The 25275-nt window shown below is 46.5% G+C and overlaps 1 protein-coding gene across 1 annotated transcript; it reads left to right on the top strand.

Annotated features, from left to right (window-relative positions):
- Nucleotides 1-355: 355 nt before the first annotated feature.
- Nucleotides 356-24514, top strand: bcl2b (BCL2 apoptosis regulator b). Its single transcript, XM_035634237.2, has 2 exons — nucleotides 356-1710; nucleotides 21972-24514. Exons 1-2 carry the CDS (start codon nucleotides 1162-1164, stop codon nucleotides 22107-22109), a joined length of 687 nt encoding a protein of 228 aa, XP_035490130.1. The 5' UTR covers nucleotides 356-1161; the 3' UTR covers nucleotides 22110-24514.
- Nucleotides 24515-25275: the final 761 nt, after the last annotated feature.

Here is a 25275-nt window from a genome sequence, read left to right as displayed (position 1 = left end):
ATTCTAGTTGAGGGAAAACACTTGCAGAAAAAATGAAGTCTGAACTCAGAAGTTTGATGCTGGGGCGTTCAGGGACGCTTGTGGAATTTTAAATATTCTCTTTGAGGAGATGGGATTTTAATCTTCCATGAGGGGACTTTCCAGAGCAGCATCTATCGCTCATATTGGTAACAAAGCAGGAGATGTTTTGTTACAAATATTAGAACAAGAATTAGACACTGTATACAATTGTATACAGGTATATCGATTTTGTACTTCAACGCTGGATCTCCATCCACAAGGGGGTGGCCGGACCACATCAAAGCAGCCCTTCATCGGAGCGGGACGGTCCTGTGCTCTTCATGAATCAACCAAAAATCCTCCAAGAGCTTTTCCTGCACCTGTCTGGGTAAGCAGCTAAATGAAGCCTGTCTGTCTTTTTCTTTGTTGTTCTTTTCTTCTTAATGAAGTTCAAACATTCAACAGTAAGAATATGGACCGTCATTGACTTCAATTCAGTGCAGTTCTCCGTGCACTCGCAGTCTCCGGGCGCAGCCAAAGGAAGGACTTTGCGCGGCTGACGTCAGGAATACCTCACCAGCAGAGCGCGGCCCACTGGCGGTGGGCAGGGTGCTGCTGAAGAGGACTCGGTCCGACCTTGTGTGGCTCACAGTCCCGCGCACGGTTGTGCGTAAACGCTGCCCAAAAAACAGCAACCAGTTGGCGGCGGTTAAAGCCCCTTCAGGCGCGTACGACTCTGGCCTTCATTCAGGTGGGTTTTTTTTTTTAATTTGCAACGCATCCACTTCTGGGTTGTGTGCACTGGAGATCAGCACTACTCCAACCCTCTTCCGCATATTGGGTTTCTATGCAAAGAGAAGGTCGCCCGTGTCTCTCCAAGGATTCGGGAAACGAAGATTGCTGCTTACACGGACTCGGTGTGTCTCACTGACTTTTTAAAAAAAAACGGTTTCTGTGCAGTTTCTTTTAAATCAAAGGATTTCCTCAACTCTCAAAGCACAATTCGCCCCCCGGCTGGGATTACTCGTTGCATCGCTTATGTTTAAATATAACCCTTTTTCGGACAAGTCTGTGCGGAGCAGTGTGCGGCGCACACCTCGGATCATTATGCATTGGATGTAGGACTCCCTCGGTCTGTACGAAGTGCCAAATTGAGACGGAATGGCGAGCGAGTGTAATCGCAATATTGTGGAAAAGTACATCTGCCATAAACTCTCCAAGCGGGGCTACGTGTGGGGGTTTGATGATGTCCGAGATGAAGATGCCGCTGATAACGGGTCGATAGTTGCCCCTCCACCGACTCTGGTGCGCCGGTGCCATGGAGCCAGCACCGGGCCCGACGACGAGAGCCACCCCGACCTCTGCAGGCGGCCGCCTCAGTCCGAGCCGCGCGCCGCCGTCCACCGGGTCCTGCGCGAGGCGGGCGACGAACTTGAGAGACTGTACCAGCCGGACTTCACGGAGATGTCGCGGCAGCTGTACCTCACCTCCACCACGGCGCAGAGGCGCTTCGCCGAGGTGATCGACGAACTGTTCCGGGACGGGGTGAACTGGGGCCGGATTATCGCGTTCTTCGAGTTCGGGGGCACCGTGTGCGTGGAGTGCGCCGACACCGAGGAGATGACATCGCAGGTGGACAACATCGCGGAGTGGATGACAGAGTATTTAAATGGACCGCTTAACAGCTGGATTATGGACAACGGGGGATGGGTAGGTCTGATTCCGAGTATAGCTGCAGTTCTGTGCCGCGGTGGCGCAAAAGTCCCTCTTTTTCTTTGAGGTTTTAATCGGCGAACACAGCTGACCACTGGTGTTTAGGTGAGATCGATACATCAGCGCACTGATCGGGGTAAATGTCCGCAAGATCGACGGCACGTATGTGTGCGGTCATTAATAAAAAAAACCACCTCGAGATGTGTCCATTACGCACGACAGCGCCGACGTTAGAGATGGACGGCCTCAGGGCTGCTCCGATTGGACGCCGACGGTGGCTGTCAAACCGATGTGACCAATCAGACCGCGTGCTGTGTCACACCTCCCGACGCTCCAACAGAAAGGCCCGCCCTGTCCAGTGGACCGCCAGTGGCAGCCACGCATACGTCAGGGAGTGTGCGTGGAGGGTAGTTGAGCGTAATCCAGGGAGGGATTGAGCTCACACACACAAACCACCATATCACTTTCTTCTCCTGCTCTCTGAAAGCCTTATGTACCGAAGTGCTCCAGTACAGCTGTGGTGTGACGCTCATGGTTCCAGCATGAAGGGAGGAGGCCAGACACATGTCAGCAGCAAACAGAAAACTATTGGATTAATGTGCTTGGGCCTGTGGGCAATAGGCTGGTCAGGCTTGAGATGTCAGGGCGGCTTCCTGCTCATCTGAATGACACATATGCTTCAGGTACAAACTAGGACATGCGGGCATCTACACGCAGCCTTCACCTGCCTTCACACAGATGTACACACATTCAGACAGAATTATAGCCACTTTTATTTTGCAAAACGTCCTCCTGCTAAATCCTGCATGTGTGAGCTGCTCTTGTTTCCAACGAGTGGCCTCCTCGTGAATTTATTGAAACAATCTGCCACGAATTAGCCTCTAATTAGCATGAGCCCTTAATGAGAACATAACATTTGTGCTGCTTGATTATCTTAGCTGCAAGGTACCAGATTTGGAGTGGTGTGTGTGTGTGTGTGTGTGTGTGTGTGTGTGTGTGTGTGTGTGTGTGTGTGTGTGTGTGTGTGTGTGTGTGTGTGTGTGTGTGTGTGTGTGTGTGTGTGTGTGTGCGCGTGCGCGTGCGTGCGTGTGTGCGCGCGCGCGCTAGGGGGTTATCAATGATTCATATTGAACATTTCTTCTCAAAGGGAAGGACCGTTTAGCATTCCCCTTGAGTGTGCCTTGCTCCCGGAGGTGGCAGGTTGTGGCACATATCAAAGGCAGCAACAGAGGAAGAGCCCTCCAGGAGCCATGGAGCGCGCCTCCGCAGCCGCTGTGTTTAACATGCAGCCCTCTGTGCATTTAGGTCGTGACTCTTATTGTCTTCCTTTTTTGTCCAGACGTGTGCCTCGCAGCTGGCACAGGCTTGGCCTGCTCCAGGTCTGCAGAGCCTGTGCCCACTGTACAATAATAATGTAGGTCATCACAGTCTGTGCTTTCCAGCTGGGCGGAGAGAGCTGTGTCTCTGCCGCTCTGCATCCACCGCAGAGAGAAAGCACAGTATTTTTTTTGGGATTATTTAGGATTATTTGAAAGCATATGTCTCCAGTTTGGGTCAGTTTGGTGGATGTCTGCTCTCAGCACCTCGGAAACCACGTCCAAGTGACATGGGCTCAAATGAGACAATTTGATATGGAATTTTGTATTTACCTTAATGTTTTAGAGCTTTAGTAAAAGCCATAGACTGTATATTAAAATGGATGTAGTCACAGGGTTCGGAAAATAAAACTGATGCGGAAGTGCCTGAAGCCTGTTTTCTCTGGAATCACCAGCAGAGGTCGACTCACTGGTTGCAAATAGAAGTCTGTGAGAAAATGACTCTACTTCTCTCTTAATTTATAACGTCAGTAAACATTTTACTGGGGAGTTTATGCTCTCATTCGCTAGTTTCAAGTCTTTTTCAATAAGGCATGATGTTCATTTTGTGAAATGTGGTCTCGTTCAGACAAGTTCTCAGTCAGACCCTCCCCCAATTCTACGTCCGGTTGCAAAAATCCCCAACATAGCTGTGGTAACGGCATATTGGATTATAGCAGACACTGATGTTGATTTATATATTCATTTGAATGCCTATCAGGTGGGGAATTTCCTAAGGTGTGTGTGTGTGTGTGTGTGTGTTTTTTTCCGTTGTTACCTGACATTTGATAACTGACAATGCAGACGCAACTTTGTCTGAGTTTGTGACGTTTAGCTTCTCCTTTTTCATGGGCTTGTCGTCTATGGATTTTGAAATGTGATAAAGTCATTCAGCATATGCCAGTGATGGTTGTGCTCTCGATATTCATGGCTGCTCTTGAACCTCAAGAGTCTGTTTCATACTTAAGAGTTCTTGCAGGTTTTAAGGTGTCGATGGCAACCGAAAGTTGGTTCAATTGTCAGACTTCTTCTCTGAATTCTGAATCCACATAACTCACACGTTGCTGAGATTTCATATGCAGATATTTCCCTTGAGTGGTGTCAAGGCTGTGGCCAGGGTCTTAGTGGTTGCTGAAAATCCTTGCTTTCCTTCCATTCATTCATTTTTATTGGCTTTAGAGTAGTCCAAATGACAAATACGGAGTCTAAAAATATTAGAATTAGCCAGTTAAATACTCATCGTGTCACAGTTTTTAATGGTACAAGGCACATGAACACCCCCAGCTGCAGCAAAAAACTGAGGACATGACCTCAGTGTCCTCAGCTGTGTGGACTGAACAATGGCTGCCACTGCTTGGAAATGATGTGCCAACCAATCTCCTTTGTTGTGAAATCCTTGACTGGATTGCAATGAAGCAAATGTGCCACATTTCCATGTCCAATCCTCTCATCGTGGACTTCGCTGAGGGATTTCCTCCATTTTGGGGTCACACATTTTAGAGGTACAAATGGGTCATCATTATTTTTCCTCATGTCAGCCACCATCTGCCCGGTGGATATTACGTAATAGACCTCGTCGATGAGCTTTAGTCTCTGTTAGATTAAAGACCAAAACAAGAGACATTATTTTTCTCTGTGCCTCCTGACGTTGAGGACACTGAGCAAACATGGTTGAACGGTGTGTGTGTTTAGACAGGTTGTGTTTATGGTCACCTACGCTGTCCATTGTGTTATTGTTTGCTCAGAGGTGAATCTTAAAACAAAAGGTGGCGGCTAATCAACCTATTTCTGACATTTTGACACAAGAGAGCGGTGTGGAAACGGCTTTCTGTCAGCTACCCTCTGTTTCCTGTTGTTTTTCAGACAGTTTGAGCCCGATACGGGAGTGCCCGCTAATTTCTGTTGAGTCTAGGCATCACCGGTGAGTCAAATATAGTTTGACTTAAATAAAACTATCTGCCCATCAGTTATAACAATGCACTTACTGTATTTGCACAACCCGGCCTACGGTGAAATTGTTGCCACTGATTACCTCCCACGCTCCCACTGTTCTGTCATTGTCCCCAACACTGGGTGTTTAAACTTTACCTTTGTGGCGAGAAAAAATCGCTCTCGCCGGGGGACGATTGCAGTGGGGCCACAGCCTCACCCACAAATGGTTCACCTGTGTTTATTTACTGGCGCTCGCAGTAAACACCAAATGATTGAACAAAGTGGCAGGCAGCGACCAACCTCTGAAATTACACGTTTGACCTCAGACGTTCGACTGGCTGAGGGGCCGGCGCGGAGCAAAATGCCAAAAATCTGTTGCAAAGAAAAACAACAATTTCACAACTTTTGGAAGGTAAACTGAGTACAGCCTCAGAAGGAACAAGATATTCATTTATTTATTTTTGTCTGCTCTGTTATTTTAAGTCTTGCTCTAGAGAGTCAGACGGTCAGTTCACCTCTTTGGTTCGCACTGAACGCTCTCGACAACTATTGGATATTACATTTTGTGCAGACATTGATGGTCCCCAGAGGATGAATCCTACCTAGTTGGGTGATCCCATGACTTTTTACTTTAGTGTCACCACTAATTGTGGTTTTTAGTGAAATATCTTAACAACTATTGGATGGATTGCCATGAAATTTGGAACACTCTTTGACATTCCCCTCAGGATTCACTCTAATAACTTTGCTGAACTCCTGGCTTTTCATTCAGAGCCACCATCAGGTCAAAATGATATATTTTTTCCAATACTTGATTAAGAAGAACAACATCAAGCTGAGCTGTTATTTGTGTTGAGTGCCAATGAGCAAGTGCTAACATGCAAAACTAACATGGTGAACATGGTCAACAATGTAGCTGCCAAGCCCCAGCATGTAAGCATTGTCACTTTGAGCAGGTAATATCATGTAGACATTTACATTTACCTGTGAAGTCCCTGGTCTTGTTTTTGAGGTTTGTTTTCCTGTAGGGGAAGAGAGTAAGGTGTAAACCCTTTCTCAAAGAGCAGGATCAGGTGTCTGAGGAATGCTGCTAACCAGGTGGCCTATTTCTCCGTGCGTGCGTGCGTGCGTGCGTGAGAGGACAGGATAATGTAAGTTGGCTTGGTTTGGGTCCATCCTGCTGGGGGGAATCCCTGAGCACAATCTGCTCATCGGCGGGTGGGACTTGCATGTTGCCATGGTATTGCGGGCTGCGCCCCACTACTCCCCTGTTGCAGCTGAGTGGATCTAGTACAGTGAGGAAGTCATTAATCTTCATATAGGTGACATGTCGGTGGAGTAGAGGAGGGGAGAGAAAAAACACCCCAAACTAACTGAATCACAAAGGAGGCACATGCAGCCCGTCACAGGAGAGTAAAAAAAAATCTGGACGAGGTCTCACTTACATTCAATTTGTGTCTCCTTCATGCAAATTCTTTATCTTCAACAAGTCGGCACCATTCAGGGTGCGTTCAAGGCTCTGCTTCCTTTGGCTTTTAACATACAAAAAGAAGCCTCTATTGGCAATGAAAGGAACGCTGCATTTGAGGAGACGCGCGTTGTAATAAGCTCTTTAAGTCATAGCTGACTAGGGATCTTCTACTTTTTTTTCACTCTGCGTGCTGCAGTCAGTTGTTTACCTTGACGTTTGGCTTCACAAACTAGACTGTGGGACTAACTCTGATTTCTTATTCCCAGCAATCAGACGGAGGAACGATTACTCATGCAAATAGCATTTAGGATTTTTTCACTCCCACCCACAATTTCAAAACAGAGAAATAACCACATCATTTCACCGCTGTGAGAGCAGAAAATTCTGCAGCCAAGTCCGAGTTTGGAGATTTTCGACTACAGTGTTATCTCTTGATGTGGACTCTCGGCTCCGTAACGGAGACAAAAGAGCTTAGTGTGGCGAGAGGCAGCCAAGATTTCCCCCAATGTACTGTACCCCTTTTGCTGCGCAGGCCTCGGTCGCTCACCATCTGCCACTGTGTTTACACCCATCAGCCCGGCAACTGTAATCTCAGAAACATTTCCCACTGACGCAGGCAGCTCTGGGCTTTAACTTTCTGAATCAATCCGACATTAATACTTTCTTTTAAGAGTAGCCCAGGAGAGATCCTGAGTCTCTGTATCTGGGTCTCGGAGTGCATGGAATACTTAAGACAGAATGTTTAACCGTCCTTAGCCGAGGCGGTGCAGTCTGAATGACAATAAAGAGGCTACTTCAGTCGATTCCAGTACTGAGGTTTATCTGTATCGCTCCATAAAAGAAACTAGCGGCTGTTTTGTTACTAATAATGACATCATTTAACTTTCATCTTAAATTTTACGTTGAAGAAAAATCCTATAATTTGTGGATTTATTTCCATTCTTGTACAAATGCCTGCTATGCAGGAATCGTAGGGCACTGACATCAAAAGATTCAAAGGATTTTATGAAATGATTTAATGAAAAACTGCTATAGGTGATGTTACCAGACCTTTTTGTGCCAAATCTCACCAAAAAGCAAGATTTTCTTATAGGAAGAGCCAGACTGGCTTTGCATCATTACTTGACAGACTCTCACCACAGATAATAACAAACAAAAGCTTTTGTGGCAGCTGGATACTGTGCCATAAATAATTTAGCTATTCATTCCCAAAAAAATCGCAATCCTTTTATTTTTTGACAGTAAAATCAAGTTGATACTCAAACTGCAGACATGCTGTCAACCTTGATTTCAGAAACACGGCGTCACTTCAGGATTTAACTCAGCCAAATGAATGATTTTTTTCCCCATTCCCTTCACTTGAACATAAGGCAGTACAGTTGTAGATCTTTTCAGCTTGACATGACACTTGCGTCTATGTCATGTTCACCATTCCATGCATGCTTAGCATTGCACCTTTGGAATGGTGAACACTCAAATAAGGCGTTTAGCAGAGAAATGCAGTTCTTTTCCCGTCTCAATCACATAATTCTGGGGCTTTGCAAGTGCTCGGCCTGTTTCCACGACCTCACTTCCCTCTGGATACGCTCCACCCCGTCCTGTGTGCTTATTTCTGGGCCTCCTCAGGAGAGCCGGAGGAATGTCTGCTGGGGAACAGCAACTGTAAATAAATAATGGAGATGACCTGCGTGTTTCTTTCCTGAGTGGAGGGTGTGTGCAGTTTGGTTCTTTTTTGGACGACCCTGTCAGCTGAGTGTGCCACATTCAGGAACCACTGTAGGCGGCTGGCGTGCTGACGTGTGTGTGTGTGTGTGTGTGTGTGTGTGTGTGTGTGTGTGTGTGTGCGGTGTTTGTTTTGTTTATTTTGTCTCGCTCAAATTTCTCTTAAGGCAGCTGGAGTCATGTGGGTCTGCATATTGGTCTTTGTGTCTTCAGCCATAAACATATGTGTCTCCTTTTATTATTTTTGCTTGAATCAGCAATCGCCTTAACCTGCTGTTTTCCTGTTTCGTGAGCAACACTCGCCTGAGCTGTTTAAAAGCACCACTATCCCAGTCAGAATACACACACACACACACACACACACACACACTGATGAATAATGTATGGGGTGGATAAACTCGGACACTAAATGGATGCCCCTGAATTAGAACCTCAAAGGCTGTCTGAGCTCCATCAGGAGCTTACCTCTTCTTTCCCCTGTCTTTTTTTCTTACCCATTCTCTGTCTCTTACCCCACAACCTTCGACACACTCATTTATAAACACACACACGTGCCCAGTCTCATCACAAACGGCACACTAATACCCAGAGACGAGGGTTTCAGTATCAGGTAACGCCCCAGATCCCTGAAAAATGCATGGACACGTGAGAGGCGTCTAAATATAGTAGCGTTACCATCACTGCTCCCGTGTGGTCCTTTAATTGTCATGTTACACGTAAATCCCTGCCCTGCTTGCTTCTGTGCTATCATGGCACTCATCCCAGACCCACTGCCAATCTGCAATGGAGAAAAAAAATGTCCCAGTGAAGCGTTTGAGATGGCAGATGAAAGAGTTTTCCACCTTTCCTGTCATAGTGGGAGCTGGATAATGAGGAGCCTCCGGAGACACTAGTTGACTTTGCCACTGGGCACACCCTTGCAGGCGGCGCACTATATCAAAATAGGGCAAGGTTAAATGGTTTCACCATTGTCTAGCTTCTGTAGATATTTTTGGGACAACCCCCACCAAAAGGGTTTTTAAAAAACGATTTCACTTTTTCAATTAATTTCCAGAGCACCAATGGCAACTTGTGTTTGAAATGCAGCTGCAAATGTTGCTCTTATTACTTTCTTGTTTGTGAAGAAACGGCATCTAAGATCAAAAAATGTTTCTAAATTATTGGCACCGCATTGGCTGACAGTTTTCATGGTGGTAATTCATGCAAACTTGCTGTAAACACAACATTGACTCATTATCATCAATCGCCAATTTGTTGTTAACACATTAAGCAGAAAAGAAGAAAAATTCTATTTCATTTGTTCTGAGGTTTCTGACATCCAGCAAATGTACGTCTTCTACTGACTCTCCTTTCAGCTCTGTTTTGGGCTCCACCAAGTAAAAAAATATCTGGCTTTTGATCTGTCAAATGCTTCGCTATGTTCACTATGAAGTTGGTGATGCTGGCGATGTAGCATAGAGTTGCTTAAAAAATGTCTGACTGTTAAAACCAAAACAATGAGCTGAAAGAGGCTAAAATATGACTCACAGTTGAGGGGGACTGCCGCAGTCAGGTGGTCATTTCCTCTTATCATCGCTATAAGCCAAACCTTTAACATTGTACTGCTTTTTGATCAACTTGTGTGAATGGACCCTTTTTTAAGGTTTTTAAAGTTTGTACACACACACACACACACACACACACACACAGAGACACACATACAGGCAAGCAAACACAAAAGCGGATGTCCTGGTGCAAATCAATTATTTGCCTCACGCACAATGCACACACACACACACACACACACACACACACACACATACATATACTGTGTGGCACAACAGTGTGTACACACAGAAGTGGATGTGGTAGTGTGAATCAATAATGCTGTGTTGTCACAGGGTGACATGTGAGCCATGGCAGGGAGCAGATGGCCCCGGGGTGCCTAGCTTCCTGTTAACGGTGCACACACTAACACATGCACATACACACAGACAAACACACACACACACACACACACACCACTACCATCTCTACTGGGATTTCCCAGTGCAACTAGCCACAGCACAGGCCATTAACAAACAGCATGCCATTATTGGCCCTTCTCTGAAATGCTGAGTACATGCCCTCCAAAAGCCAGATAATGGTAAATAGATTTCTCTGCCTCGTCCATGGAGGTCTGGGGTAAATACTTCTCTGCACCCGGTTCCCAGTGGGACCTTTTTGTTTTGTTTTTGGGCAGCACAGCAAATCCAGAAATCTAATCTGTTCCAGTCGACGCTGAGTGAGGTCAACCGTTGCTCGGATATCACTTGGACCATGTTGTATCGATTGAGCGTTTCCGACGGGCTGTGTCGGTATCTCTGAGCAAAGACTAAATTAACACGGGGATCCAGTGGCTGTAAATGTCAAGCCGTGCACGCAGGTGATTTATGGAAATTCATGCCAACGGAAAAAAAACGTGTCTCTGTGGAAAGACCCTGGCGAGAGGTTTTTCCCACAGTTGAGTGTTGACGGCTTTTTCACCTGGCGCAGGTGGCAGGGGGGGAAAAAAGGAATACACCCTTTGGAAGATAAAATCTTTGTGAAGGAATGTTGCTGTTGGAAGTGTTTCTGGGCAGCGCTCATGCAACCCTGAGCGTAGTCAGCAGCGGGCTGCAATGGGGAAGACATTTTGTCGCTGTAACAGATCCCCCTCCGCTTTCAGGGGACCACTGCTGCCCCCCGACCTACCTCTGACAGGAATGTCCCACCAGCATTGTGACGGCGTTATATTACACCGATTGAGTCTCCTCTGAAAGCTGCCTTTTAATTGGTTGTTGGGCCGTTATTACGACTCAAATAATGACAGTTGCTTCAAAGAAGAAGGGGAGGATTGAAAACAGGAGGAGTGACAGTGATTCCTTTTTCTTCTTAGGTATTTTGTTTACCATTATGTTTTGGTATTTTATCCTGACAGCACAGTGATTTGTGTCTGTGTATGTTCTAAGGGGGCATCATTTTGTGACTTATGCCGGATATTTTCTTCTTTCTTCTTCTTCTTTTTAATGATGCCTGCCTGGATTCGGTTATGTCAGGCGCCGTTTTGCTTTATGGCGAAGTGCTAACACTGTGACATGTCTAGACGAGACTTGTGTCGGCAAATCTAACCACCAGTAGTTTAATCAACCCTGCAAATTGACCTATAAAGGGCTTCATTTATCTTGCACGTTTTACGGCCACTTGTGGTTGTGAAAAAAAGGCCGTAAAACGAGTGGAGAGCCCAGTAATTATGCATTCTCTCCCCATTTTAATCAACAGAATTTCATTAAAAAAAAAGACCTTTGATTGTCACTGTGCCAAATGATCAGCTGGCTGGGCGAACTAATCTTCTGATACCACCCAGTCTGTCAGGATGGGCACTCAGGCTCTTTGACCTTCAAATATTTCTATTAATATGAGTCTGCATTCGAGGGCTCCAGGGAGGACACGGGTTAAAAAAATATTCCTGGATGAAATGGCCGGACTTCACAAGGTGTCTTTGATCAGGAGGTGAGGCTAACGTGGTTGTAGAGGAGGAGGGGGAGGAGGAGGAGGAGGAGGAGAGATGGAAGGGCAAGCGGGCAGAGGGGGCTTATGAAGCTATCACCAGACAGTCCAGTCCCTGTGACCCGCCACATGTGCTGCAGCCTGGTTGCGGCTGACTAGGTGATAGTTGAAAAGGAAAGGGGTGTAAAGTAATAACGGCTGGTGAAGGCATGTCGAGGCCGCCACGGTTGAAAGACCAAGGCAAAAAGGGAGCTGGATGATAAATTGGTTTTGATCTCTTTGGAGTTTGTTGCTGTCAAGTGGAGTCGGCGTAGATTAGCTCGCTGCGCAGGAAGCTACAGAGCAAACTTGGTTCAAGTCTCCTGTTAAAAGTCATCTGACTATACCATCATCTGATCCTCAGCTGATCCGTCTCCTGACTGCCTGGAAAGCAGAGGACTGTGCATGTAGGCACACAAAAGGAAAATAACATTTTTTCAACACTCCCCGGTTCGTGTACGCTCAAAAGTCTCAATTTCACAGAGTTATATCCTCATGTTCGCTGCGCGGCGGCATCAAGGCCACTCAGCGGTCACTGGATGCAGCTAATGGAGAGACAATGCCTCCAAAAAAAACCCCACCTCTATTATGAACTGACGTTATTAGCTTTCCGCACATTTCACAGCAGACCTTCGGTTTCACAATAGGCAACTTATTATCATTCACCATGTAGGCTGCGCTTGTTTCCCTTTGGTCTCTGTGTGTGTACAGACAGGGAAGGTCACGCCGCTCGGAGTGAGCCAACCTGCACGGATAATTCAAACAGTCATTCTGTTTAAAAGCTGCTCAGCGCCGCTTCTCCAAGGTCCCTTTGAGTCACATTGAAGATACAGGGGCAGGGAATAAAAAGTGATGCCCACCGCCGCTCTCAGCGACTTCATTAGGCCTTGGTCACATTCATCTGCTTCGGAGAAGGGTTTAGTTCTGCTTGTTTCTATTACATAATGCAAGTCAGTGTTGTAGCTGTGTTTCTTGCAGTGGACTTGGTTATCTCAAGGTTCATTCCTTCTCATATCAGGCCTCTCGGGTACACACACACACACACACACACAGAGCGCAGTTGTTTGTTTCCACACATCAATGCATTCCTCGCATTCCTTTCCCCCCAGCCTGGATGAAAATCAGCTGGTTGCCTGAGAGAGGTCAATGAACTTTTCCCCAGAATTCCCAGTCTGAAAGGCGGAAGGAGGGGAGGGGGTTCTCTGCGGAGAGAACGCCTGCGTTCCTTCTGGGATTGCATTTGATAGAGCTGGAAATCAGAGAGGGTATGTGGCTGAGCTTTTCAGTCGCCTGTTTATAAATGACCTCACTCTTCATGCAGGACAACGTTGGTTAGTCACGCATTTCGCAATTTCAGCCCTCAGCCCGTGGCTTTCCTTCCCATATTGAGTTTTGCTTTGTCTTCCCACATGTTACATTGTGGTTGTTGTGTTTTTAATCTCTGGAAACAAATATGACAACAGCCCAGTGGTGGGAGGTTTGTCAGATCTTTTACTAAGTAATAGAACCAATGCATGGCTTTCAAAATATCCCTCGACAAGTAAAAGTGCTGCATTCAAAACCATACAGAAGTGCTGTCAGATACCAATCTATAAATCTGCAGGATTTTTTTGTTGCCGGTCAGGATGCAACTACTTTATATGCAGTTGAATTTAGTCTTTTAGTTCACTCCCCTCAAAAGCGTTAGGGTTATGCTATACCCATTTGGACTGTACTCTAATCTTTGCTCTGTTATTTGTAAAATGTTGGAGAATTCTTACTTAACTTCATTCAAGTTTCTGAGAAGCTTAAAGGGAATTTTTTCTTTGGTGCAGCTGATAGACACTGTTTCTTCTGGTAAGGGGTCACAAGCCAAAAACATTGAGAACCACGGTTTTGATTTTGAACAATGTGTTTTTATCAGCTTTAGGTCAAATCCTAAACTGGAAAGTCACTGCAGCTGTCTGATCAATTTTGTGCAGTAAAAGTACAATATTTCCCTCTGAAATGTTGTAGAGTAGAAGTATATATAAATAAAGTATAACTAGATAACTGTACAGTATTTGAGTAATTGCACTTGCACTTTCCACCATCGGCAGCAGAAGACTTCACTGTGACCTCGTGGACATTTCTCCGCTCGCCACAGCTCCTCCTTTTTCACCCACTTCAAAAGTGCTCCCGGGGGAGCTGCGCCTCAAACAGATGATTGTTTTTCTCTGATCTTATCGGACTTCTGAGGTCCACAATCTGCTCCTCTCATTTGGGGACACGGGGAACACAGCTTAACCTGAAACCTGGCCACGTGTAAACCGCTCCAGTGTCTCCCTGCCAAAACCGACGAGCTTTCATTTAGCAGCCGGCTTTACACGACGCCTCCTGTCTGAAAGAGGAGACTACGAGAGGCGCAATAGCTTTCTCCCCCACCGACATGTTTAATTCTCTAATGGATGATATTACACCCCACTTGTTTGGCAATGCCTCCTAAATTACAGGGTTGACTTGGGATTTTCATCAAAGGCAAAATCACAACACTGACGCTTTTTGTGAAAATAAAACCTTCCCCTTTTTGTTGCGGTTTGCTTTTTCTTTGACTCGGGGCGAAGATTTAGGAGTTACTTAATGGTTCCAAACAAATACAGATCTCCTAGTTACAGTGTCTACCCAACTGTAGCTCTGTCCCACTGCTACCCCCCTCCTCCCTTTCTCCACGGCATTATGACTACATGCTTGGCTTGCTTCTCGTCTTTCCCTGGTTACAGAGTCTGTGATTTAACCATACTTGGCTCTACCACAGAGAAGCCATAGTCTCAACTGAGACAGTGATGTCATCGCCGCAGTATCTGGCCCAGGAAGTGACATAACACTAACTGAACTGTTGACGCCTTTTACAAAGACTTGGCAAAATCGCTGCTGTCTGAAAAGCCCCTTTTTTGTGTAATTCTGGGTAAATCAGAGCTCGAAAGAAAAAAAAAGAAGCTCAGAACACAAAACCACGATAACAGCAAAGCTTGAAGTCATCATCTCAAGAAAATCCCAAAGCAAATGACTTCATTTGGGGGTGGGGGGGGGGGGACAAGTTCAGGACAATGAGCCACCACATGCGCTCCACGTCGAGCGTGCTGCAGATGGTGTTCACACATATCCCATTCATTTCTCCATACAGTGGTCTTTTTTAGCTCACATCAGTCAGACTGTTATCAGCTCACTTGGTTCTTGTGTGGTCTCAAGGTCTTCCGGGGTCAGTGGGTCTGACTTGTAAGGGCTGAAGCAACGTGCCGCCCCTGTCACAGGAAATGAACCTCTCCCACGGGCTGTGTCTGTCACAGGAGAAGCAACAGGCCACTTGGGAACCTGCTGGTTCCCACGGTCTCTATCAGAGGTTTGTTTTAATCTGAACCAATCCGGCAGAGCAGTTCAGCGACGGGGCCTCACATGCTCCCTTGTTTTGCCCAAATAAGTGACGCTTTAGTTCCTGTACGCGGCAATATAAAGCTGATTTAAAGCTGATAACACCAAAAGAAGTTTCCAATGTGAAAGTTTAATGATTAACCTAAACTGTAGAGAGAATGGGAAACATGGCCTTGCTTTTTTTCCCCACTGGACTTTTTTCTGCTTGTTTTAAATGCCACGGATACTTTCCCTTACTAAGTGGCTCTTTGTACAAGTGCCCTTTGCAACAAAACAACCCAGGACGGAGAGTGTCACACAATTATCTCAGGAAAGAGCACCACAGCGCGGTGGCTTTCCCTCTGCTTGCAAGTATTTTTGAAGCCTCAAACACGTCACTGGAGCAGCCGACCTACGGATTGCGGCTTCCTCGGACAGAGCACTGATTTATTAGGCACCGACACGGAATATGTCCTGTCTTTTCTTGAAAGCCACTCGAGCCAGGTTTAATGCACTCCTAACACACCACAGCGTCCACGTGTGTGGTGGATGACTCAGCGGCTGTTTTCCATTCTCTCCTCTGCTCTTGCGCGTCGTCCATGGCCTTTTATTAACAGGCTGAGCAGCAGAGAAGAGAGTCGTTTCGTAAAACTGGGCAGCCGTGAACCAGAAGCCTCTTGATATTTGTGGTAGCCCAGCAACTTCTGCTCGGCCGAACTCTGTCACTCCCCCCCCCCCCGGATGGGCCCGGTGCAGACATCCTCCGACGAGGCAAACATCCCCTTTTAGCTGCATTGTGTGTATTTGAGGAAGCCATTGTGCCAAGTTTGAGCAATCGTAAAGGATTTAGTATCAGTTGTCATGGCTGAAATGGGTTTCAAGGTCAAAACCATAGGACTGTTTAAAAGAACAAAAGACACATTGTCTGAGCTGCAGAGGTTGTCTGATTTATTGTGAGAAAGGAGGATTGTCTCTCGGTGGCTTTCCCCTCGCTTTGATGTCTCGTCGCTCTGAATGCAGAAGTGGCTGATGATCCACGAGACACTCCGGGCTTCAGGAAGGTGTGCAGAGGCGCCAGTATACCAGGAGAGCAGGAGGAGAGGAGGCGACAGGGGAGCAAACCCACTCTACACCCGTCCGCTCGCCCTCACTCCTCTGAGCCAGCCAAGGTCACCCAGTCCTCCATTTCATGTTGGATTAAAGCTGTTCGATAAAAATCAGTGGACTCACCAGGAATAAACGGCCTGCAAGGGTCATACGACTGCTCAGTCAAGGGAAAAGATGGGGAATGTTTGTCAGTTCAAAATCTGCCTGTACTCCACGAAAAACCTCAGAAATCTAGATGCTTCTGCACAAATTCCATGGTTTCACGCCAGTAGTTCTCCTCCTTCTGTTGCTTCCTCGATTGGATCACCCCCCCCCCCCCCCCCCCCCCCCCCCCCCCAAGTTCACCGAAGCATTATTCATCTCCTCAGAAACCAAAGTCTCATGTGTTAAAATATAGTCCTCATATATCTGGCAGCTCAGACAATAAAAAATGGAGACAATAAAAAAACAACCTCAGAGTGTCATGAGGAGTGTGGGTGATTTACTGGCGATCACGTTTCATGTTCCAGTGGAGCAGGCCCACTCCCACGGGAGAGCGTGCTGTTTTGTAAACACACGAAAGCTGCTGCTGACGCAAATTTGAATATTTATGAGGCTTTAGGGTAAAGCCTCCAACGTCCGATTGGTTTCTCCCTTGACACACGAGTCCAGTGTGATGACTGTCGAAGGTACACGGGCGAGTAGGAAACGTGGAGTGGTGGATAGGAGGATAAAAGAAAAAAAGGTTTCTCAGTTTCCTTTGACTGATATTTCTTCAGGGTTAACTAATTTTCCGGACATTTAAAAGGTTGTTAATTGCTTTATAGGAATAGTTCAAAGGCCTGACAGTTTTATTGAAGGATTTGGAACCAGAGGTTGAATGCCTTTTGTCCTTAATTCCATATGAAATATTATAAATAGTATCTTGATTGAGCTACTGCTGTTGTGTCCGTTACAATTCCGACAGAAATTGTACTATTGGTTTCACTGGAATATACGGAGCTCAGAGTTTAGTTTGGGGAATTGTGCACCTCTGTCATGAGGTTGTCAGATGTGGTTTAATGTCTCCCAAGCAGATTGTCCATCCATCGTCTACCACTTCATCCATCTAAGGGTCGTGGGGGGAGCAGACATTGGGCGAGAGGCGGGGTTCACCCTGGACAGGTCGCCAGCCTATCGCAGGGCCACATACAGAGGAGAGCAACCATTCACTCTCACATTCACACCTACGGTCAATTTACAATGAACCTAACCCCAATCTGCATGTGTTTGGACTGTGGGAGGAAGCCGGAGAACCTGGAGAGAACCCACGCATACACGGGGAGAACATGCAAGCTGCAAAAGGCCCTGGTTGGTTTGAACCGGGACTCGAACACAGAACCTGCTGGCTGTGAGGCGACGGCGCTGGCCACTACACCACCGTCCAGCCCCCCTCCCCCCTTAGATTGTCTCTGAGCTAACTTAAAGATAGGCCATGAAATGATTTATCATACACTGGATTAGAGTTGAATATACTAATAATTCAGGATGGATTTACCTGTTGAATAATGGTCTTGATTAACCAATAAATTGTTTTGTGTAAAATATATCAGAAAATACTGGTGGTGGGTTTGGGAAGCAGGAAGTTTCCACAGCCCAAGCTAAAATAACTGGACGTTTTGCTTTGAAAATACCCCCAAATAATATGTTTTGGTTGAAACATGCTTGGAACAACAACTTCTCCGAGTCTCCATCAGCAGCCTGACGAACAAGTGAAATGCAGCAACGCTGCACCAGAAAGCAAATGAACATCCACAGTGTCCCTAATGCAAAAATTGTAGGTGAATATAATTTGTAGGTGATTAAGTTTGTGTTGATCAAATAATTGATTCATAGATGAACAGTTTTTCCAGACTTTAACAGCTTCCCATTCGCGACTGTCATCACTTGGCTGCAAGGTTGTTGTTTCCAAGTGTTGCACTATTGTCACAGATCTGCGAAGGGCTCAGTGTCCTCCGCTCCAAGCTGTTTGCTGCTGCTGACACAGGGGGATTCACCGCGTAACGAGTATCGCAACAAACTCCACCCGTCATCTCATTCTCGCCGGTCCAGTCGACGGATGACAGGTCTCGGCTGACTCAATCGAACCTGACCTTGCTGCGAGACGAGAGCTCGCTCTCCTGTCACCTTTTGTGTCTGGAGGGAGTTGTTATATTATTTTTTTTGCACGTACACGCATTCGTACATAAGATACTGATATGCACACATGAAAGAAACATGTGCAGCCTATATCGTGATCAAAATGGATGAATTACAAAGGACATTCATGCCTTTCTTGCATTTTTTAAAAATATACATCACATTGCTTCCCCGTGGCTCCTGAAGCGGGAGTTATGTTTGACTTTAATTAGCTGCGGAGAGGTCTGTGAGAGGCTCATTAGAAAATCAAAGAGCAGCAGCGTATGCAAAATCATAAGCATGTTGCTATTTGAATGCTTAGGAAATAAACAGAGCGCGGGGAGAAGCTTGGTTCAGAGGTGGATGAAGCAGCGAAGCCACAACAGGCAGTTTAATTACAAGTTGAACTTTAACCCACATCCCTTTCTCTCAGTCTCAGTCTGCCCGCAATTACCCATGGAAACGTCCCAAAACAGAGATGACTGCTTAATCATTTTTCTGTTTTGGCAGCGCGCTGCTTGGGGTTTTAGCGGAGCTAGCCAAGTGCACAGGATGACTCATTATCTTCCACACAAGCCTGGGGTTTACCCAAAGGAATCTGTAAATGGCTGGCAGGCCTATTTCCTGTTGCCCTTAAGAGAGCACGGGGCCATCCGAGGGAGACAGCAGTGTAAAATCTCTTTGTGTCCATGAGAGAGACACGCAGCAAAACCCAGAGGTTTAAATCATGTGAAAAACAAATCAGAGGTCGAGGACAGGCCCTCTCCTGCTGGTGGGAAAAGCAAATCATGTGTGAAGCTTCCCGTCGGGGTAACAATGACACTCAGGCAGCCAGTTGCTAGAGTGTTCAGGCTGACTCCTCGACTCTGTATGTGTCTCTCCCAGGGGCCCACTGTGTGCCGGCAAGACGAGGGGAAGGGAGAGTGTAGACCTGGCTGGGTTATTCTCCCACTGGGTCCGCGGCTTCTGTGGGGCAGCTGTGACCTTTCAAAAGCCATTGATCCCAAAAGTGAATACCGTAGAGAGACTCTATGTCCCAGATGCACACCTGCTGCTGGTGGCAGGTGGTTTGCCGCAGGGCGAAGATGAGTTTTTGAGGATTAAACAGGGTCTTTTGTTGACGTGGTGAATGCAGATGTTTTGTCCTTTACTGTCCCCGGTCTTCCTTCTGTGTGCCCCTTTGGCAGCTGCGCATTATTGTCATTATTTTCTTCAAAGGATCAGATTTTCATAATGGCGGTCAATACAGGAAGGGAGAGGGAAGGCACAAGGAAGGAGAGAATAGAAAGGGGCCACGGTTTGCTTTTTCACACCACTCACATGGTTGCGGCAGCGCTGCTTGCTAACGTGTGCGTGATAAAAAGTTCCAGGAGCCGAAATGGAGCATGCCTCGGTCTCATGATACCCACCTGACACCCCTCCTCCCCTCCCTCCTCTGTCTCCACTTCCCAGCCCTCCCCTGAGTCAGTCTGGAGTTATTACCATCCGTGTCCTTGTGGGATTCTTTTTAACATCCATCACCGCTCTTACGAACCTCTTACGGTAATTGGCCCCGCTTTTGTTTCAGACTTAAATAGATGATAATCTATGCCGACTGTCTGGGACGTATCCAGGACACGCATCATGAGCTGCCCATTTTGTGGTGCCCTGATAGTAGTCAGTCTCACGCACTTGATGCCGGACCTGGTGGCCAGGAGTAGGTTAGAAAAAGTAGAAAAGATAAAGGCAGAAGGTCTCAGCTGGGGGTCTGACTAAAGAGCTTGTTCTATAATTAGTACCTGAATCCCGGAGGTGGGGGGTGGTAATCGTCAGTGAAAGAAGAGTTCACGGATGGTGGTGTCCGTCCGTTGGACTGTCCAGGTCTCACAAAGTACTGGATGGACAATATTCATAGTTCCCAGATGATGGATCCTACTGACTTTGGGACTTTTCCCCATTGTACCACCGCAAGGTTCACATTTTCTTGTTTCGAGTGAAATATCAATACGGATGATGGGGACTGACCTCTGCTGGTCGGTCGAGAGAATGCAGGTTGTAGACGTATAGACGAATGGAGGTTTCCGGACGTAGTCGCCGTCCATTTGTGATATACAGTCTATGGTTGATCTCCTGACTTTTTATCCAACGCCATAATAATTGTTCAACACTTTTGGCGATTGATGAAATCCCTATCATCATCCTGTGCCAATAAGGAAATGCTGTCATGCCTACACACTAGCCTACTACCTGGCGAAACCTTTTGAACCAGCCTCGCGTTAGCATTGCACCGGGCGCAATGTTGGCATGCTGACATGTGCACTGAGCTCCAGTATCGCGGGGCTGCTGGCGTGGCTGCAGCCTCTTGTTTCAGCCCTGGATAATTAAAGTGGCTCAGCTGCAACAAAGGAAATGCCGTGTGGTTACAGCTATTTCCAGCTGATCTCAGAGAGCCGTGTGTTCTGACACCAGAGGGTCTAAACCCGGGAAGAAAGTGCTGATCCTTCCTCCTCTGTGTCACCGACCGGCCCCCAACCTCAAGAATGCCGCAGGACGGGAAGGGAGGCGAAGGGGGGGGGGGGACAGGAAATACTTTTGTCTCCCCACTGCACTTCAGAATGGATGTCTCCTTTTTTAGTCCTGTGCGGGCTTTTGTTTAATGAAAAAGGAAACCGTGAATTAAAAAATATGACACGCGTGAAAGGGAGTGCAGTGACCCAGTTCTGTGTCTACTGGGCCCAGCTCGAATGAAATGTGTGTATTCTAGTTGGAGTTAAACGAGTTACACTCCGACGGACACGGTAATGTTGAGGGGAAATCGACGTAACAATGCACCATCGTTCACAGAGAGGTCAAGTACTCAAAGGACCAAATGAACCAAGACGTACAGCTTCAACACACTGACACTGATATTCGACAGGAGACTCAAGATAATCTACGTGTGTGTGTGTGTGTGTGTGTGTGTGTTAGGGTGAATGGGGGGGGGGGGCGGCTTAGCACCATGACTTCCTGTCCAGCTGTTCCTGCTGTCACCTCTTATGAGCGGATGTCTGTATTTCCTCATCTGAAGACACACAGCTATGGTATTTGCAGCTCAAGACCCCGAGTACGCTCGAGTCCTCTTTTAGCTGCTGGCGGGCAGAAAGCGTTGGTGTTACTCAGAGGGTCTGAGTTACATTAATATATTTATGCTCGAGTGCCGCACGCGCTCGTCCACATGCAAAGAAGAAAAGGGGAAAAGACATCTGTTAGTGTACAGTTGCGAATAGGCTCCTTGCGATTCCCATGTTTGTTAATTGTGAAAAAAAAATAAAAACACATCAGTGAGCTGCACATTTCCATTGACACACATGTTCCCTCTTTGATAATGAACATGTGGCCCTGCAGTCTGTTTTGACTCGGTCTTGTATAGCCAGAGCTGTAAATACTCACTTAAGCACCCAATGTGTATTCATCCACAAATGAAAATATGAAAATAGTCCACAACAAAAGTACTATTTGCTGCTGTTTGAGTAACATTTAATGAGACGTATGATTGTGTCTTCGGTAGGAGTGATTAACACGATGTACAGCCAACACAGGTGAACACATGATTCTTTGACGGTCCGATTAACCGTCTGAACTTGTCCCCCCTGTCTGTGTCCCAGGACGCCTTCGTGGAGCTGTACGACAGACACGGGGAGTCCGTCTTCAGCTGCTCCTGGCCCTCCATCAAGACCGTCTTCGGCCTGGCTGCACTCGGGGCGGCGAGCCTCACCATCGGAGCGTACCTCACGCAGAAGTGAAACGAGTCCTGCGTCTCGTCAAGTCAACTTTATTTCTCAGCGTCCCGCTCCTCTTCCTCGTGCCCCCCCCCCCCCCTTTTTTTTAAAAAGACGCTCCTGACCCCTCAGAGACAACCTTCTCACTCTTCCGATTCTGGCTCTCTTCAAAGCCTTTCTGCCCGGAGAGCTCCCTCTTCCTCGCCCCCTCACGTCAAAACAGACACAAATCAAAACAACCTGAAAGGAGCTGATGCTCGGCCCATACAGAGCGAAGGGGAGCGTCTTGAAAAGAGGCAGCTTAGATGTGATCACACTAAGCTGCCTATAACGAAGGGGAGAGGAGGGATCAGTGGTATGCATCTCTCTTTTTTTTTTTCTCTCTCTCTCTCTCTCTTTTGTTTTTTTGTCCTGCCTGCTTCTGTTCTGGTTAAAGCATGAACGTTGAGTGTTAGTGTAGACGCTGCATGTGTCGGAGACCTCTACTTGAAGGCCTCGGGGACGGGGACGCAGGGACGATGAGGACCACGATGATGACACCCCTCCCCACGCCGGAGAAGAAGTGGCTGCAGATCCGCCCCTGCTTGTTAGGGTGAAAAACCCTGTTTGAACCATGGACCCCCCCCCCCTGCAGCCGTCCTTCAAAGGACTTCCTCCTCAGAACAGCTGCTCAGAATATATAATGGAAACATCTTGCTCGAACGGTGTGTCTGCTGCTTCCACACCTCGGACAGCTCCAGCGAACACTTCACACACACACACACACACACACACACACACTGCACCATTATACTTTCCCAGGGCTCCAATAGAGGACGGGGCAACTGGAAGACAGCACCCGGCTTCTGGAATGTTTCTGAATAGCTCCTTGTTTGCGATTTTTATGTTAATTTGAATTCTTGAAACCCACACCAAGAAAAAAAAAAAAAAAAAAAAGCAGAGACGGGAGGGGATAACACACCGGAGGAGCCTGTCGTTGCAGACGAAAATGACATCCGTGTGAATATACTGCAAGAAAATGATGAGCACAGCACGAGAGCTGGAGGTAGAAGTCAAATAAACGATGCCTTTTGGATCTTCATGCGGGAAGAGTGCATTCCAAAAGACCACTCCCCTGCTAAATTATTCCCCCTCAAAACTCAAAAGCAGCCCTACTGTTTCCTACCTCTGTTGCGGTCTTCTCACTCCTCCTTCGGTCCGTTCAGGTCGACGCGTGTCCTCGAGCGGCCCGGGCCCCCCCAGCAGCTCTGTCAGGCCAGAATCCTCTCTGACAGAGACGTGGACCACGGCAGCAGTCCTGGAACCCGAGATGTCCCCCCTCTCTCCTGCCATTGATTTGTTCTTTTCAGCCGCGTCTTTTATCGATGTATGTTTTGTGTTACAGTCGGATAGATCATTTTGGAAAGGTTCTCGCAGAATGTTTTTTATTGTACACAGTAGTCGGTTATGGAAAAAAAAGTGATTTTATTTCTCCCGTCATTTGAAATCCTCAACTTCTTGGTTGCATGGTCGAAAGATGCCGTCTTCACACAATGGATATTGTGTGTTTGCATATTTATAACAGAATAGGTTAGAAGATAACAAATAACAGCAAAGAAGTTGCATTGTCTATTTATTGAGAGGTACCAGATCACAGATTTTTAACAGTACTTGTTTCACCTTTTTTTTCCCTCTTCTATGGAATCACACTGTAACTACATTATTTCCTGGCTGCTATTGTAACAAAGACAACGTTTTTTTTTAAGTGAATTTCTGTGTCGTATTAATATTGGCTTAAGGCTGCTATACTGTTGATCTAACTTTTCATTTTACAGCTTAAACTGCCACAAATTAACAGTATAGTTCTAGAGAGCTGGAAACCAAAGTTAACTTGTATTAATCTTTAACTAAAAAATTAATTAAAAAACAGACAAAAAACAGGAAAAACAAAAGTAGCTTAATGAGAATACATGTTGCTTCACGTCTCGTGTTTCTGTTCTATATCAGCTAACCTTCTGTCCACTTTGTGCTCCAACGGTAACTCAGTGCTCATCTGTAACACGTCAATCTGCCAGACTTACAACTTGTCTCAGTTATCACTATATATACAAATAAAATTTAAAATAAAAACTACACCATTCTCATCGCCACAGCTCACGGTGTGAGATGTTCCAGTGATGTGTATGTGAGAGAGGAGCGGCGGGTTGATTTTATTATGAGCAGGAATAGGAACAGTTTAACAGCAATATACTGTCATTTTTTTTATATTCTCTGTGCATATATGAATGTAGGCACTATGGTTGCTGTACTGTTTTAATGTCTATAATCGCAAAAACCTGTAGCACTTATTATTAAAAAAAAAAGGTGAATTGTGTTTCCGTTGTTTACTGCTATATCCACAATAAGCTAGTGGGATCATATTGTTCCTAATAAACCAGATTTCTCAAGCAGCTGAAGTTCATGTTGTGTTTGCTTTAAAATATACATCTATGTATCATTACTCAGTTCCATCTCTGTGGAATGTGTCAGCAAGGCAGAAAAGAGGATAACAAGCGTTGAGGTGGAGCAGCAGTGTATCAGCAGAGCTCTCTTTTTTTTTTGGTGGATTTGTAGATTATCCATCCGCAGCCATGAACTGTGTCAACGTGACAAGTCTCCTCGTGAAGGCCCGTGCAGAGGCAGAGGCAGAGGCAGCCGCCGCCGCACCCCATCAGACATCAAAGCTTGTCCCCAAACACTTGCACTTGTCAGCCTCCCTCCTCGGCTCCATACGCTGCTAAACACGAGTGCAAAAAAACCCAAATGCCCTGCGGCCAGGTTTTTTTTCCTTCTTCTTCCCCCTCCTTTCTTTTTATACACCCCCTGCCTCTGTTCTGATCACACTTGCCTTCAAAGGCTGCGGCCCCTCGCCCTGCTCGCTGGAATTTGTGAAAAGCATGATGCAGTAAAACTAATGTTGAAAGAGTTGAGTGGGTGCAGGAAAATGAGGGGAGAGGAGTAAAAGAAATGAAGAGGAGGAGGTGGTGGTGGTGGTGGTGGTAGTATATGTGTGTGTGTGTGTACATCCCCGAGGAGACCCACAGCGTAGGGAAGTTCATTTGGGCTGGAGCCCCCCCTCCGCCCAACTCGCCATGCATATAAAATGCATGACACGGTCTGAAGGGAGGAATTTTAAATCAAGCCCCTCGACTTTCAAAAGAGGGTCCAGTGT

This window comes from Scophthalmus maximus, chromosome 5 (assembly GCF_022379125.1).
Source record: "Scophthalmus maximus strain ysfricsl-2021 chromosome 5, ASM2237912v1, whole genome shotgun sequence".
Taxonomy (NCBI): Eukaryota; Metazoa; Chordata; class Actinopteri; order Pleuronectiformes; family Scophthalmidae; genus Scophthalmus; species Scophthalmus maximus.
This window is presented reverse-complemented; position numbering and strand designations above follow the sequence as displayed.